The following is a 15,554-nucleotide window of genomic DNA, read 5'->3' as shown; positions in this document are numbered from 1 at the left end:
GATTCCAGACTCCTTTATTTGGCAAATAAAGTGTTAAGTCTTGTTTTGCTTTGCCATATTCCTGCAGTCTCCTACGGTAGTGTGCAGCTTATGCAAACGAGAGGGTCATCTAAAGAAGGACTGTCCTGAAGACTTCAAAAGAATCCAGCTAGAACCTCTGCCACCGTTAACACCCAAGTTTTTAAATATCTTAGATCAAGTCTGTATCCAGTGTTATAGTAAGTTATTCACATTTCTTTCGATTTGTCAAAATATTAAATTGACATTTACTCGAGTCTTTAGAATCACTATCCTATTTAGGTCTCTAAACATTATTAGGGACCAAGTCTATTCCATTCTCCATTGTATCCTCAAGTGTTCCATGTCATGTCTGTTCTGTTTGGGACATGCAATAAATGTCAAAGAAAGATGAGGAGAGATGCAGGGAGGATCTTTTTTATTTAAAAAAAATTTTTTTTTTTTAATTTTGAGACAGGATCTCACTCTGTCACCCAGGCTGGAGTGTAGCAGAGCAATCATGAGTCACTGCAGCCTCGACCTCCCAGACTAAAGCAATCCTCTCACCTCAGCCTCCCAAGTAGCTGGGAGCACAGATGCATGCCACTATGCCTGACTAAATTTTTCATTATTTGTAGAGACATAGTTTCCCTGTGTTACCCAGGCTAGTCTTGAACTCCTGGGCTCAGGCAAATGGAGGATCTTTTATTTTTCTTTTAATGTCAAGTGTCTTCTGTACTTCCTTTTATTAACAGCATAGTTGTTGCCTCAAGATACATAGCAATCATAGCAGGTTTCCTTTTTTGGAGGGTGATGGAGAGACAGGGTCTTGCTCGGTCCCCCAGGCTGGAATGCAGTGGCGCGATACCAGCTGTCCACAGCCTCTAACTCCTGGATTCAAGCAATTCTCCTGCCTCAACCACCCAAGTAGCTGGTATTACAGGCGTGCATCACCACACCCAGCTTATTCTTATATTTTTTGTAGATACAGGGTTTCACCATGTTGGCCAGGCTGGTGTCAAACTCCTGACCTCAAGTGATTCATCCAACTCAGTCTCCCAAAGAGCTAGGATTACAGGCTTGAGCCATGGCGCCCTGCCAGCATGTTTCTTTTTAAAGCTTAGTATTAAATATTAAATATCTTTCCCCATTTAAATTTTCCATTACTCTGCCAAGACAATTTATTTATTTATTTATTTTTTTGAGACGAAGTCTAGCTCTGTCACCCAGGCTGGAGTGCAGTGGTGCGATCTCAGCTCACTGCAACCTCCGCCTCCCAGATTCAAGCAATTTTCCTGCCTCAGCCTCCTGAGTAGCTGGGATTACAGTCATGCACCACCATGCCCAGCTAATTTTTTTTTTTTTTTTTTAGTAGAGATGGGGTTTCACTATATTGGCCAGGCAAGTCTCAGACTCCTGATCTCCAGTGATTCGCTCGCCTTGACCTCCCAAAGTGCTGGGATTACAGGCGTGAGCCACCGTGCCTGGCCAAAAATTAAAATTCAAGTTACATGAAGCCTGGACACACTTCCCTGGCTAGCTGGGCTATGTAAAGTTTGGTGGTGTTATTCTTCCTGCTGTGTAAGCAGATCCAGGCCCCAGAAAGAAGGGACCAGGTTATATAATTGTTTTTGAAAAGTTTGCTACAAAAATGCATGGCCTGTTATAAGCCAGGATACAAAGTAAGGATGAGGGTAAGGGAGGGACATTTTCTTCCAGAAAAAAGATATTTTCTGAAGAGTCTCAGTTCATAATTTTCCAAAAATGGTTGGAATTGGAAGAGAGGGTAAAATCTCAATATGAATTTCAAAGTACTGTCTCTGTGAGGGGCCGAAAGTTGCCTTGCTGAGGATCTTTTATTAAGTCTTAAAATTAGAGTACTAGCATTTCCCAACTGGCATCCTTTGAAATGTTTTTCTAGATGGCAGTTAATAATATTTCATCACCAGAAGTATACCCAGGCCAAGGAGGGAATAACGCTACACACTCCCTTCTCTCTTAGAATTCCTGGGTTATTTCCAGGACGTATTAGCATAATAAAGGTATCTGAGAAATATTTCTAAAATTTAAAGAGAATAATTTTTGAGTAACGCTAATTAATAGCCTACATAACAGCCCTTTAAGGAACACAAATTTGGGGAAGCATTGGTGTAGAGAGGCTTAAAGTTTTACAAAATGAAATATTTAAAGGATGGATGTTCAGCTGCTTAAAATGAAGGAAATTGTTTCACATGGCTTCATCATAAGGTGTTCATCTGTGTCAGAAGACACATGTTCTTAACCAGTCCTTTTTTTTTTTTTTTTGGAAATTTTTTTTTGGATATTATGAGCTATAAAAAAAACTAGGTTCTCCTTAGGGGAAAAAATACATGAAAATGCTCACAAACTTTTAAATTCACACTTTAGCGGGGTGGTGATCCCTGAAGGCCCTTTCTGTAACCCTGGTGTCTTTCAGGAAACCCAGGTGGAGATCCCCTGTTTAAATTACTTTCCATTTCAAGAGCACTTCTTACATTCTTTAAAAAAGGACATCTTAAATTTTACATTACTGTTATAAAAATTAGCCAGGCATGATGGTACATGCCTATAGTCCCAGCTACTCGGGAGGCTGAGGTGGGAGGCTGGCTTGAGCCTGGGAGGCAGAGGTTGCAGTAAGCTAAGATCACACTACTGCACTGCAGCCTGGCTGACAGAACCAGACCTTATCTCAAAAATAGATAAAAAACAAACTTTACCTTGTTAATGCTGTCTACTGAGAAGACACAATGATTTAGGAATTTTTAAATTTAAGCTTGTAAGTTTTATTTTCTAAAAAATAAATTTTTTTCAGCTTTTTCTAAGAGTGTCAACAGGCTTATTTTGTCAATATGTCTATTTTTAAACAGAGGATTTTTCTCCAACAATTATAGAAGATCAGGCTCGTGAACATATTCGGCAAAACCTAGAAAGTTTCATAAGACAGGACTTTCCAGGTAAATGATTCATTTTTTATTTTTAAGAAAAGTAGTGTAACCTTTCTTCCAAATGAGTTCATGTGTTACAAGCACACTGATTTTGAGAATCAGGGTTTCCATTGTTTTGCAATATACCCAGGATGGTCTTTGGTCTGCCAAATCTTCATTTACCTACAGAAACAGTGTAGGGTTTATTCTAGCAAGTGCCATAAGTGAATTTCATTTAATACTATGTTTAGAGTCAAAGTTAAGCTTACATTATTAAATGTGTTGAGGTGATCTAACATTTTCCTTGAAATGTCTTTGCATTTAAGAATAAAGGAGCACCTGGTAATCTTTCTTGCCATATACAGCTTGTGTATGTATAAGCTTTGAGAGAAAAAGACTTTAGAATAAATGACCAGTTAATCAGAGAACATAAGTATTAGATTAATATAGGATAGTTAAACAACTGGGTGTTTTTGATTCATGAGAGGGCCATTTTGATCAAAAATTAAATGTACTCAGGTAATTAGTTATTACTTTTCATATATCCCTAACAGGAACTAAATTGAGCCTGTTTGGCTCCTCCAAAAATGGATTTGGGTTCAAACAGAGTGACCTTGACGTCTGTATGACAATTAATGGACTTGAAACTGCTGAGGTACAGTGACCACATAAAACTTCCATTTGCTGTGGCAGTGTGATTTAACCAATCTAGACTGGCATTACAGCTTGGTATTTTCCAAATTTATCAGGGCATACCATATAGAGTGTGCTGTTTGGCACAGTCTCTAGCCAAATACATTAAGAGGCTTGGAAAGGTTGTGAGGAATGGAGGAGTAGAAAGGTTATACTTTCACCCTGTAGCAAAAAGTGGATTGGAAAGTGTTGCCTGGGAATTCTACATAGCCAAACCAGCCTCTCCAGTGTCCCATTGGCTTGGCTACTATGCTGACTTTGATCACACACCCACATAAGGTTATCTGTAAAGTTTACTACCAGACAGGCAGTGTGGTAAATGATAAGAGTACTAACCTTAGAGTCCAGAGGCCTGGATTTGAGACAAACTTGTTTCATCAGTACCTAAACATGTGGTCTTTGGTGAATAATCGATAAAGTATAATATCTGTTCCTCCTGCCTCCGCTGATTTTTGTACACATTATCATGGATCATGTAGGTCAGGAGTCAGCAAACGTTGGCCCTTGGGCAATTCAGCCCCCCACTGCCTGTTTTTGTAAATAAAGTTTTATTGGGACAGAATCACACCCATTCACATATGTAATGTCTATGGCTGCTTTCACTCTTAAGTACAGAGTTTAGTAGTTGTAAGAGACCATATGGCATGCAAAGCAAAACAAGCTTGTCAGCCCCTGGGATATCTGAAGGCATTTATAAAATATAAAACACTATATAAAGATATAAAGTCTGGGAAGTGCTAAGTCCCTATTCTTTTAAATCCTTAACAGCAGTCCAAATGCTAGATATCCAAATGAATGATGCTGGTGTTGCTGAAGACCTTTTTGTACCTTTTCTTAGTTTCAAGTCTTTCTATTTTGAGGATGTATCTGATTTGGGAAAATAGTCAAAAGTGATCTAGCCTGAATTTGAATAAAGTATATAAGCAAGATTGGCTCAACATATGGAATGACCCTATCATACATCCTCAAGGTTTATTTATTTATTTATTTATTTACATGGCTTATAAACTAGTTTTGAGGGCATTTCTAAAGTAACATTCCAAGTTTGTTCTGGGATTTTTATAACCATCAAAAAGGCGTATGTTGAGTCAGCCCAAATGTTTTTAAGAATGATTTATCAAATACTATTTATATTTGCTGTATGACTTTAGTTATATGCATTATAATTCTGGCTAGTCCTATAGGGAAATAATTTGAGCTTAATCACTCTCCACAGCAATTCATCAACTCTTAAACTATAGAAGGTCTACTTAGAATAAATGAGCTGGGGCACAGAAGCCTCCTCTCATTTATTCTGGGACATGGGGTACATCCGAGTGATATTATGTGGAGGGAAAGTAATGAAGGTCCTCAACCATAGTTCAGAGACTTTTTTGGAAGCCCTAGGTCCATAGGCTTCCTGACTGATTTTAGCCTTTGTTGCACACCCAAAAACAATTAGGAAGTAGGGTATTTAGTGGTTTTTGTACCCTTAGGATATTTCCTGTGAATAGTGACTCTAATACCCAACTAGAAAGGAAAAATATATATATATATAGACTGACTTGAAATTAATTACATTATTTTTGAAGGTAATGGAAGCTATAGCCAGTTTCAGAACTTATCTTCCAGTTTTGGTTAAGTTCTTTATGCCTTCTTTGTTGCAGGGATTGGACTGTGTCAGAACTATTGAAGAATTAGCAAGAGTCCTCAGAAAACATTCAGGTACCTCTGTGAACTTTTTCTAAAAATATTTCTGACTTTTTAATTAGTGTTTTCTATAGTCTTCCCTTGGTATCCATGGGGTATTAGTTCCAGGCCCACCCATCGTCCCTCACCCTCCCTTCCCCAGCAGATAAAAAAAAATCCTTAGATGCTCAAGTTCCTTATATAAAATGGCACAGTATTTACATATAACCTATATGCATCCTTCCATATAGTTTTAGTCATCTCTAGGTTACTTATAATATCTAATACAGTGTAAATACTATGTAAATAGTTATACTGTATTTTTTATTTGTATTTTTTAATTGTTGTATCATTAGTTTTTTATTAGTTGCTTTTTTCCCTCAAATATTTTTGGTTTGTGTTTGATTGGATATGGGGATGCAGGACCCACAGACATGAAAGGCCAATTGTATTTAGAGTTTACTAATGCCATGAAGCAGTATAGTGGCTCATTCATAGAATAATTGCAATATTAATGTCTTTTTAAAATCTTGTATGCTTGAGTATGAAAGACTGAGGAACTGGTGATAATTTATGTGCATATTGTTACCTAGCTCAGTTTTATTTCAAGACAAAGCCTACACCAGACAGGCAAGAAAGGCTATAAATCCTTTTCCTTTGTTGGCGTTGTATAAGTCAAAGTGTAGGAGTTCCTAATGGTGTGAAGTGTCAAGGAAAACACCCCGGAGTGGGTTTGTGGGTTGAATTTGCAGCTGTTCTGCTCAACAAGCTGTATATGACCCTGAACAAGTCCTTCATTTGAAGCGATCTCTTTTTTTAAGAAATGGGATCTTGCTGGGTTGTCCAGGCTAGTCTCTGAACTCCTGGGCTCAAGTGATCCTCCCGCCTTGGCCTCCCAAAGTGCTGGGATTACAGGTGTGAGCCACTACGCTTGGCCTGATCTCTTTTTTTCGTTGATAAATTGAGGCAACTGGACTGGGTAATTTCTGGAGTATTTACAGCTATAAAATGTATAGATTTTGTAAACCATGCACAGAATTGAAATGCTGTTAACATATCCTTTTGTCATGGCAGCTATGGATACCATTAATAGTGAAAAATCTTTTAAAATGTAATTCAGCAAACTTCTGTGCTAAGAGCTGAAAATGAAAGTGAACAATATATGGCCCCTGTCCTCAGGAACTTAAAATCCATGGTCTGTCCATGAAAAGTTTTTGTACATTTCAGTTAGGAACAGACTTTAAGTCACAGCATGAACGTGCACACACACCTAGACACACACATATATACACCTTGGGTGCCACTTTTCTTTGAAATTTTTTCCCCAGGAGTTAATAAAGTACATACCATGTTGTTTAAATAACAGGAGGAAAAAAATCTTAATTTTGGTTTATTCCCAATAAAAATTAACCTAAAGTATACAGAAATTGGGTTAGGCTTTGTTTTTTTAAATGTACATTGATTTGTTCACAGAGGGCAGAACAATATAAAAAAAAGAAAAAAAGTGCATTGATATACTTTTCTTCGGTCATTGAAGTAAACATTTCCCTTAACTTGGGAATTCCACCTCTAAAGATCATGTGTTTTGTTTTGTTTTGTTTTGTTTTGAAGGTCGTGCAAAGAAACTAAAGTACTAAGTTAGCATGACTATTAATTTTTTAGTACTGAGCTAGATTGTAACTTTGTGTTTTGAAATAATTTAATTTCACATTTAAAGGAAAGCAGCAAAAGTTGCATAAAGAGTTCCACATATAGCTTTTATTCAGATCCACCAATTAACATTTTCCATATTTGATTCATCATTCCATCTTTTGCTTGCTCTTAATTTCTTCCTGTACCATTTGAGATTAAGCTGTAGACATTATGTCCTTTCCCTTAAATACCTCAGTATATATTTCCTAAGAAGGAACGATGTTAAAAACAGATCATTTTTAGATTAGAAGTGACTTAGGCACACAGATGATTTATAATAATAATGGAATGCAGATTGCCTGGAACAAGAATTTCGTAACAGCTAGAGGGCTGTGTTTAAAACTTCATATCTTTAAAACAGTCTCCCCAGGTATTTTATTGGGTGCCTCCTATGTGCACTGTGTTGGGCACTTAGGGATGGTGGAAAAGTAAAAAAATCTGTATGTTTTTCTTTTGAAAGCTTCCATATCTTAAGAGGTAAGGTAATCTTCCAAACTATGTAACAATGTAAGGTAATATTCAATTAAATAACTTCTAAGAAGAGAGAATGTGGGAAAGAGTTGCACAGGGGAGGTTGATGGAAGAGATGGAGGTTGCTGTGATCTCAGATGATGGTGAACACGATTTGAAAAGGATGGGAAAAGAAATCATTTCTAAGTGCATAGATGTGAATGTGAGACTGTGGGATATTTTGGAGAGCAGTGAGAAGATTGGTACATTTGGAGATTTTCAAATGGGAAATACTAGGAGATAAGATGAAGTCTATAGATATTTGGAAGCACTGAAGTTTCTTCAGGAGGGAAAGGACCCAATAAAAGCATAACATAAGGTTTTTAGGCAGCTGGTGTGGTATTTTAGGGAAAGTATAATCTAGACGACAGGGCAGCAGGACCTCAGCCAGGGTGCCACTGGTGCTAACAGGAAAAAGATATGAGAGATTCCAAGTGGGAAAATTTCCTAGATTTGGTACCTGCAAGTAGGAAGTAAGGATTGAGGTCGCTATCTGGGTATTTGAGAACCAGGAATGTTTGCAGAGAACACCTGTGTGAAAGTGTTTAGTTTGCCATGAGCATATAATCTCCAAGACTTAACATTCCAGAAAGCAATTAGAAATATGGGGTTGCAAGTCAGAATTGAAGATGAAAATAAAACAGTTTTTTTGCATTGAAAGCCTTGAAGAAAAAGAGAAAGATTGAGAGAAAGAGACTAGACAGAAATTAAGAAAAGAGACTGAAAAGGAACTGGGAAGATATGCTGTGAATAAATCCGAGACTTTGAAGTGTTGTAATGATCAACAGTGTCAAATCCAGAATGGGAAGGATGTGAAGAAAAGGGCCTCTGTCTAATTTAGAGGCGAGATAGCAAAGTACTAGGTGGAAGTTCTGGAATCAGACTCTGATTTTCAATTCTGTCTCCCCTTGCTGGCTGTGCAATCCCAGGAAGTCACTCAGCTTCATAACACGCACTCAGTTCCTCATCTCTAAAGTGGAAATTACAATTCTGTGGCATTTAAGAAAGATAATACGTAAAGTGCAAAGCCTAGCATATTCTAAGTATTCAGTAAAGTGAGCTTCCTTGCCCCCTTTCCCCATCAGATTAAGTTTAATTTCCTCTGTCTGCCACACAGATTTTTTCCTGAAATGTCTTCTACCTACTTATTTTGTCCTGTGTTCTATGATACGATCACTATGTATCTGCTTTTTAGGAACCACCACTTAGCTCTCTCAGAAGAAACTCAAACTCTGACATCTCAGAATGAGCTTATCTTTCACTTTACCGCTTCCCTTCTGCAGCAACCAACTCCATTAATCTGCCCTTCCTTCTGAATCCTCTTTCATGGTTGTTGATATTGGCATCCTTGGAATCAACAAAATGGGTGAAATCATAATTAGCCTGACCCACACTAGATTCAGTATAAGTTGGGAGTCGATCTTACCTAGATTTGAATTCCAGCTCCACAATTTACCAGCTGCATATTCCTGAGCTAGTGAATCTTTCTGGGTCTCTGTTTCCTCATCTGTAAGATGAGGGTGATAAACCTAAGGAGGTAATGTTTGTAAAGGACTCTTCACATATCCCTATCACACATTAGGTGCTCAGGAAGTGGTAGCTCTTACTCTGAAGGCCCTGATCCTCTCTTACTACCCCTAGCTTCCCGTCCAGTTACAGATGCTCTCAAACATGCCTTGCTTCTTCCGTGTATTCCCATGCCACCATGAAAGTTCACACCCAGTTATTTTTCATAAGTGGTCACCCTGCCTCTATTCCTGGTGCCTCCAGTCTGTCCACTGCCAGGGGTATTGTCTAACTAGATGTGGTCAGTGATTCCTCCCCACTTAGACCAGTTCATTGGCTCCTCTTTGATTCTAAGGATAATTCTTAGCAAAATGTGTATGTTCTGTAGTTGGACCCTTCCCAGTTTCTCCACCATCTCCTATGCCTCATATTCCATTCCCTCAAGTTCATTCGGTAACCTATGCAATTCTCTGGAACTTCCCTGAACATACCATTCTATTTCAGGCATCTACGCTTTTTGTGTACAGTTTGCCTTGCCTGGTAAATTTGCTCAACTGCCACTATTTTTGCTGGTTTTTCTCCCTCTTTTTCAAAGCTTAGCTCAGGCAATTTCCTCTCTCCTATTGAAGTTAATTCCTATTAACTTCATAACTTCTAGCTTTAAGGTGAGTAACTTGTTTGGAGGATAATTGTCCCTTAGGCTGTTCTCCAAATTAGATATAGTCACATAGAGAGAACAGGTGGGAACCACATAGTTCAGACTCTGTAGTAGTTTCCTTTGTTTTGGTATTTGTCTTACTGACAACCACATACACATGCATATACACACATGCACACGTGTGCACATACGATCCAGTAAGTTCCCAGAGGGGAGTGACTGTTTTATTCTTGTAGTTCTAATATCAGTATGTTTAATAAATGTAAACTTTGCCAGACTAATCTTCCCAGATGTTTGTTAATAACAGAATTCTTTGACAAGTCCTAATGAAACAGGCCAAAGTTAGGTTTACACCATTTTATATTGAAACATTAACATAAGAGTTACTTATATCCCCAGCTGCTGTATTTAATGATAACATTTTATTTCCCAACTTAGGTCTGAGAAACATCTTACCTATTACAACAGCAAAGGTGCCAATTGTGAAGTTCTTCCATTTGAGAAGTGGTCTGGAAGTAGATATCAGTTTGTATAACACATTGGTAAGATTTTTTTCAGGCTTTTTGTTTAGAGAGGTTAAGGGAACAAATGTCTCACCTTGCAAAAACCTCAAGTTAAAGAAGTCATTCATTTCATCTTAGTCAATCTTTCAAGAGTTATTATGCTTACTTGCTGTGAACCTGGCAGTGTTCTGAGGCTGAGGATTCTAAGATAATTCAGATATGTTTCAGGGATTTATATGACCTCTCTGACCCTTTAGGGATGTTTGTGCAGAGAGATCTTATATCTACTGAAAGGGAACTGATTGTTTATTTCACCAGCCCTTATTTTCTAGATGTTCAGACCAAGGATGTATAAAAGCCATGAGGTCAGATGTTACTTATAATTCTTTATTATTATCTAGTAAGTTAATGAAGATTGTCTTTAGGGAAAAAAAAAAAGGTTAATTTCAGTTGAATTGTCCTCTTCCTAAAATGAATCAGACTATAAACCTATTTAGAATATTCCAGTTTAAAATCTTTTCATCTAGGCTTGCATGGTGGCTCATGCTTGTAATCCCAGCACTTTGGGAGGCTGATGGAGGAGGATCACTTGAGCCCAGGAGTTCATGACCAGACTGGGCAACATAGTGAGATCCCATCTCCATTATTTAAAACAACAACCAAAAAAAAAAAAAAAAACCCTTTACACTTCATTGTTAGTCTTATAGTGTTATTTTCCTTTTAACAGGCCCTTCATAACACAAGGCTTTTATCTGCTTATTCTGCCATTGATCCCAGAGTGAAGTATTTGTGCTATACCATGAAAGTATTTACAAAGGTGAGTATGCTTCCTATTGTGACTTATCAGGAAATTTCATTGCATCTTTAAATACTGTTGAAAACATAAATCTGTTTTTTAATGAACTGTAGTCATGTGAAATGCTTCATGTAGCTATTTGGGAGACCCTATGAAGAAAGCTAAAATTTTGTTCTGAATTTTATACAATGACCTGATCTTGCACATAGCCAGCTGTCCACTGCTTTGCTAGGTTGGATTGGTTTTGCCTTTGAAAATGTGATTTTTATGTTAGTCCTCAAAATATGCGCTTTACTTTTAGTGATAATAGAATGGATGCAAAGTTAGCAGAAAACAGACCTTTCCTTTGTTCTTGGTTTTCCTTCCGTCTAGATGTGTGATATTGGTGATGCATCTAGAGGCAGCTTATCATCGTATGCATATACTCTTATGGTGCTATATTTTCTCCAGCAGAGGAATCCACCAGTCATTCCTGTCCTTCAAGAGGTATTAGTGAATGAAATTGTATTTCTTATCTGGAAAACTGGTGATCTCTGAGCCTTTCTCCTCCTCTAAAATTCTGTGGTTCTGTAGTTAATTTTTTACCTATTTTCCTAGAAGTTTTTGTATCAATGCATTAAGTTTGTAATCCATACTAATAGTTTAAAAATTAATTTCAGATATACAAAGGTGAAAAGAAACCTGAAATATTTGTTGATGGCTGGAATATTTATTTTTTTGATCAAATAGATGAACTGGTACGTATTTTAAGAGTAAAGATTTTCCTATATCCTTGACTAAAAATTAGCTATACTACAGTGTAGATGGTCAACAACTATTTTATTGCTTGTTGTATTTATATATCTTATGATAGTAAAAAAAAATAGTGTTTTCAGATGCTTTCTTTGATGTGAAAATATTTTTACTAAGCCAAGTGAATTTCTAGGGCCTATATCCAGTATTTCTTTAGTGCCTAATAATTCCAAATGGTTAAGTAACTTTATTCCAAGTGAATGAATATTTGTTCTGTGGTTTTTGTACCCAGAGTTTAAAAAGACTTTCATTGAGCTAAAGAGATCTAATAACCTACATATTACCAAGGCTCTTAGAATCTATTTCTGGATCTTCTGACTAACGTGTTCTGAGACTTGACACTGAAAACTCTGAGCTCTTCCTATCTGCAAGTCATAGAGTAGAGATTAATACACTTATGTAAATTATGTTTTTAAATATGAAAGAAAAGTTGCATAATTGAGTTCTAGTTAATTAGAAATAAATCCAAATTTACTCCCTAAGATACAAATGAATATTGATATTAACACTTCACTAAAGACCATGGTATCCCTTGTTCCCTTCTATTTCTAGCCTGCCTATTGGCCAGAATGTGGAAAAAATACAGAATCTGTTGGGCAGTTATGGTTGGGCCTTCTTCGTTTCTACACAGAGGAATTTGATTTTAAAGAACATGTTATTAGCATCAGGAGAAAAAGTCTGCTTACAACTTTTAAGAAACAGTGGACCTCAAAATACATTGTTATTGAAGGTACGAATAACATTAAACTTGAAGTCGAATAGACTATAGAGCTTGAACTATAAGGACATTGTTCTTCCTCCTTGCAGAGCTCTTCCAGCTGCTTGGGGTGTGCAGTGCCCCAGTCTCTTTGTCCATACCAGGCCAACTTTTCTCTTTCCAGCCTTAAGATTTGTTTTTAAATGACTGAAGCCATTTCACCATGACAAATTTTTTGCTATTGTTGGACACATACTGAAGGATAAGGCAGCAGTAGTGATAAGGCAGCTTCAAGAAAGTGGGACTTTTACAACCTTCCTGTTCGGGGATTTGAAGAGTGCCACTAAGTGAATTTTCAAGATCTTCATTCGCTATTGATGGAGTTCACCTATAAGTAATTGTATATAAATTTTGACATTTATTTTGACCATATGGAAGCCTTTTCTTTTTCTATTTTTTATTTTTTGAGATGGAGTTTCGCTCTTGTTGCCCAGGCTGGAGTGCAATAGCGCTGTCTTGGCTCACTGCAACCTCCGCCTCCCGGGTTCAAGCAATTCTCCTGCCTCAGCCACCTGAGTAGCTGGGATTACAGGCGCCCACCACCACAACTGGCTAAATTTTTGTACTTTTAGTAGAGATGGGGTTTCACCATGTTGGCCAGGCTGGTCTCGAACTCCTGACCTCAGGTGATCACCCACCTCGGCCTCCCAAAGTGCTGGGATTACAGACGTGAGCCACTACGCCTGGCCACCTTATCTTTTTCTATTGAATGTAGTGATCTATTGGAGCCATTGATGCTAATAGTTGATTGTTTATTTCCAATTTGTGGGATTCTTATTTTAAGACAAAATGGAATTTAAATGCTTTAGCTGAGAAATGACCTAAGAAATATTTTTTTAATTTTAATAAGATTTTGAAATTTTTATTTTTTAATATGTTTGTATCACATAAATAATACATACTATTCTAAGTTGTGGTTTTATTATTATTTCTGCTTATTGGCAGTATTAAAATACAGTGAACTTTTGTAAAATGAATTTCAGATCACCATGGGTTACAGATATAGGTTTGACTTTTTAAAGATCTCATGTGTCAAACACATAGAACTTTTGACTTACTAGTCCTTTTCATTATCACTGCAGTTCTTATCATCTGTCACTTATTAAGGTATTCCTTTTTTTTTTTTCTTGAGACAGTCTCACTTTGTCTTCCAGGCTGGAGTGCAATGGCGCAGTCTTGGCTCACTGCAACCTCCACCTCCCGGGTTCAAGTGATTCTTGTACCTCAGCCTCCTGAGTAGCTGAGATTACAGGTGCCGTGCCACCACGCCTGGCTAATTTTTTTGTATTTTTAGTAGAGACGGGGTTTCACCATGTTGGCTAGGCTAGTTTCGAACTCCTCACCTCAGGTGATCCGGCCCACTTCAGCCTCCCAAAGTGCTGGGATTACAGGCGTGAGCCACCGTGCCCGGCCTATTAATGTATTCTTTTTTAAGTTTTGAAGGTTTATTATCTTTTGCTTCTAATTTTTACATTACTTTCAGACAAGCAGTTAGTAATAGGCTAAACTAAAAAGAAGGCTTCATTCATAATCATATAACCAGCTATTTTAGAATTGAGGCATTTCATTGGTGATAGTAGTCATTTGTTTTTGTTTTTGCGGGGAACGGAGTCTCACTGTGTCACCCAGGCTGGAGTATAATGGCGCGATTTCAGGTCACTGCACCCTCCGCCTCCTGGTTCACCCGTTGTCAGCCTCCAGAGTAGCTGGGACTACAGGCACACGCCACCATGCCTGGCTAATTTTTGTATTTTTAGTAGAGAGAGTGTTTCACCATGTTGGCCAGGCTGGTCTTGAACTTCTGACCTCAGGTGATTAGCCCACCTTAGCCTCCCAAAGTGCTGGGATTATAGGCATGAGCCACAGCGCCCAGCCAGTAGTAGTTTCTTTAACTGCGCAGTAGCTAATATTGTAGTATCTCCACTACACCAAGCAAATAACCAAAAATACACATACACATATAAAAATCACTTGAAGAAAGAATGACCAAACTGATGAAGGTAACCTCTCATAGCCATAATTATTGCAGGGTTAAGCTGAAGGAAGGGTCCTATGCTTTGATAAACTGTTAGTCTCAATCTCAATATGGTACACCTCAGTTACTGTTCACTAGAAGCATAACTGGCAAGTGGAAGATGCCTCTTTTTACTTCTTTACTTCTCTTGTGTATGCTATATCCATGCAGTCCTTCATTTTCTCAATAAGAGGATTCCCGAAAAAAGGTCATCACTTTTTTCTTTTTGCCTTCTTGAATATTGTTTTAGGGTTGTGAAAAATAGAAGTTAGATATCTACACATAATGTCTAAATTATGAATCATGGGTGTATATTATTTTAGATCACTTATAAAACAGTATTTGGATTTAGAAATAGTGCTCTTAACCCCATTTATTTCATGAGACAGTTTATTCAGACCTCACATACATCTTTGACATTAGCATTGTTTTCATCGTTCCTACCATTTTCTGGGTTATTTAACAAACAATATTCCAAAACATATCCTATATACAGCTATCTAAGTTGTTTGAGATGCAGACATGTAAGATCAAATGAGAGTCTATATTAAGCTTTTACTAGAAATTGTATCCCAAGATCCAGGTAGCCAATGGCATGCCATTGGGACAGATGTATATATCTGTGTGTTTTATAAGTGTGTTTTGTAATCTCTATCATGAATTATTTTCTAAAGTGATCTTTAAGAAATTTGTTACATAGTGGGAACATTTAGTGCTAAAATGTTTTAAATGTATTTATAACTTCTATATACATCCAAAACTAATGTCATTAAGTAATATCAGGCTAATGTGTCTTCTGCAAACAGTATTTTGTTCAAAAATAGGCAACCAGTCATAACATAAAGAGCTTTATAATGATTTAAATATAAAGCAGTACCCTCTATTCTGATGAAGAGTGTAGTGGAAAAACTTGCCTTATGTTTAGGAATATGTATTGCTTAGCTTTATTATAACTGAAGCTCATTTAACAGGTGTCATTTAAAACTTTTTTTTGCACTTCTTTTCTATCACGTGAATTTAAAACTT

The 15,554-nt window shown here is 37.3% G+C and overlaps 1 protein-coding gene across 16 annotated transcripts in view; it reads left to right on the top strand.

Annotated features, from left to right (window-relative positions):
• Positions 1-15,554, top strand: part of TUT7 (terminal uridylyl transferase 7) — a 65,293-nt gene that overhangs the window by 32,084 nt on the left and 17,655 nt on the right. For all 16 annotated transcript variants that reach the window (XM_002819918.6, XM_054520152.2, XM_002819917.6 and 13 more), the window contains 9 exons: positions 68-218; positions 2,883-2,969; positions 3,494-3,594; positions 5,279-5,336; positions 10,105-10,208; positions 10,897-10,986; positions 11,338-11,451; positions 11,625-11,702; positions 12,310-12,487. In XM_002819918.6, the coding sequence (XP_002819964.4) occupies positions 68-218; positions 2,883-2,969; positions 3,494-3,594; positions 5,279-5,336; positions 10,105-10,208; positions 10,897-10,986; positions 11,338-11,451; positions 11,625-11,702; positions 12,310-12,487 (961 nt within the window). The remainder of the gene's footprint in view (positions 1-67; positions 219-2,882; positions 2,970-3,493; positions 3,595-5,278; positions 5,337-10,104; positions 10,209-10,896; positions 10,987-11,337; positions 11,452-11,624; positions 11,703-12,309; positions 12,488-15,554) is intronic.

This window comes from Pongo abelii, chromosome 13 (assembly GCF_028885655.2).
Source record: "Pongo abelii isolate AG06213 chromosome 13, NHGRI_mPonAbe1-v2.0_pri, whole genome shotgun sequence".
Taxonomy (NCBI): Eukaryota; Metazoa; Chordata; class Mammalia; order Primates; family Hominidae; genus Pongo; species Pongo abelii.
Note: the sequence above shows the minus strand (reverse complement) of the source record. Positions and strands in the feature narration are given on the sequence as shown.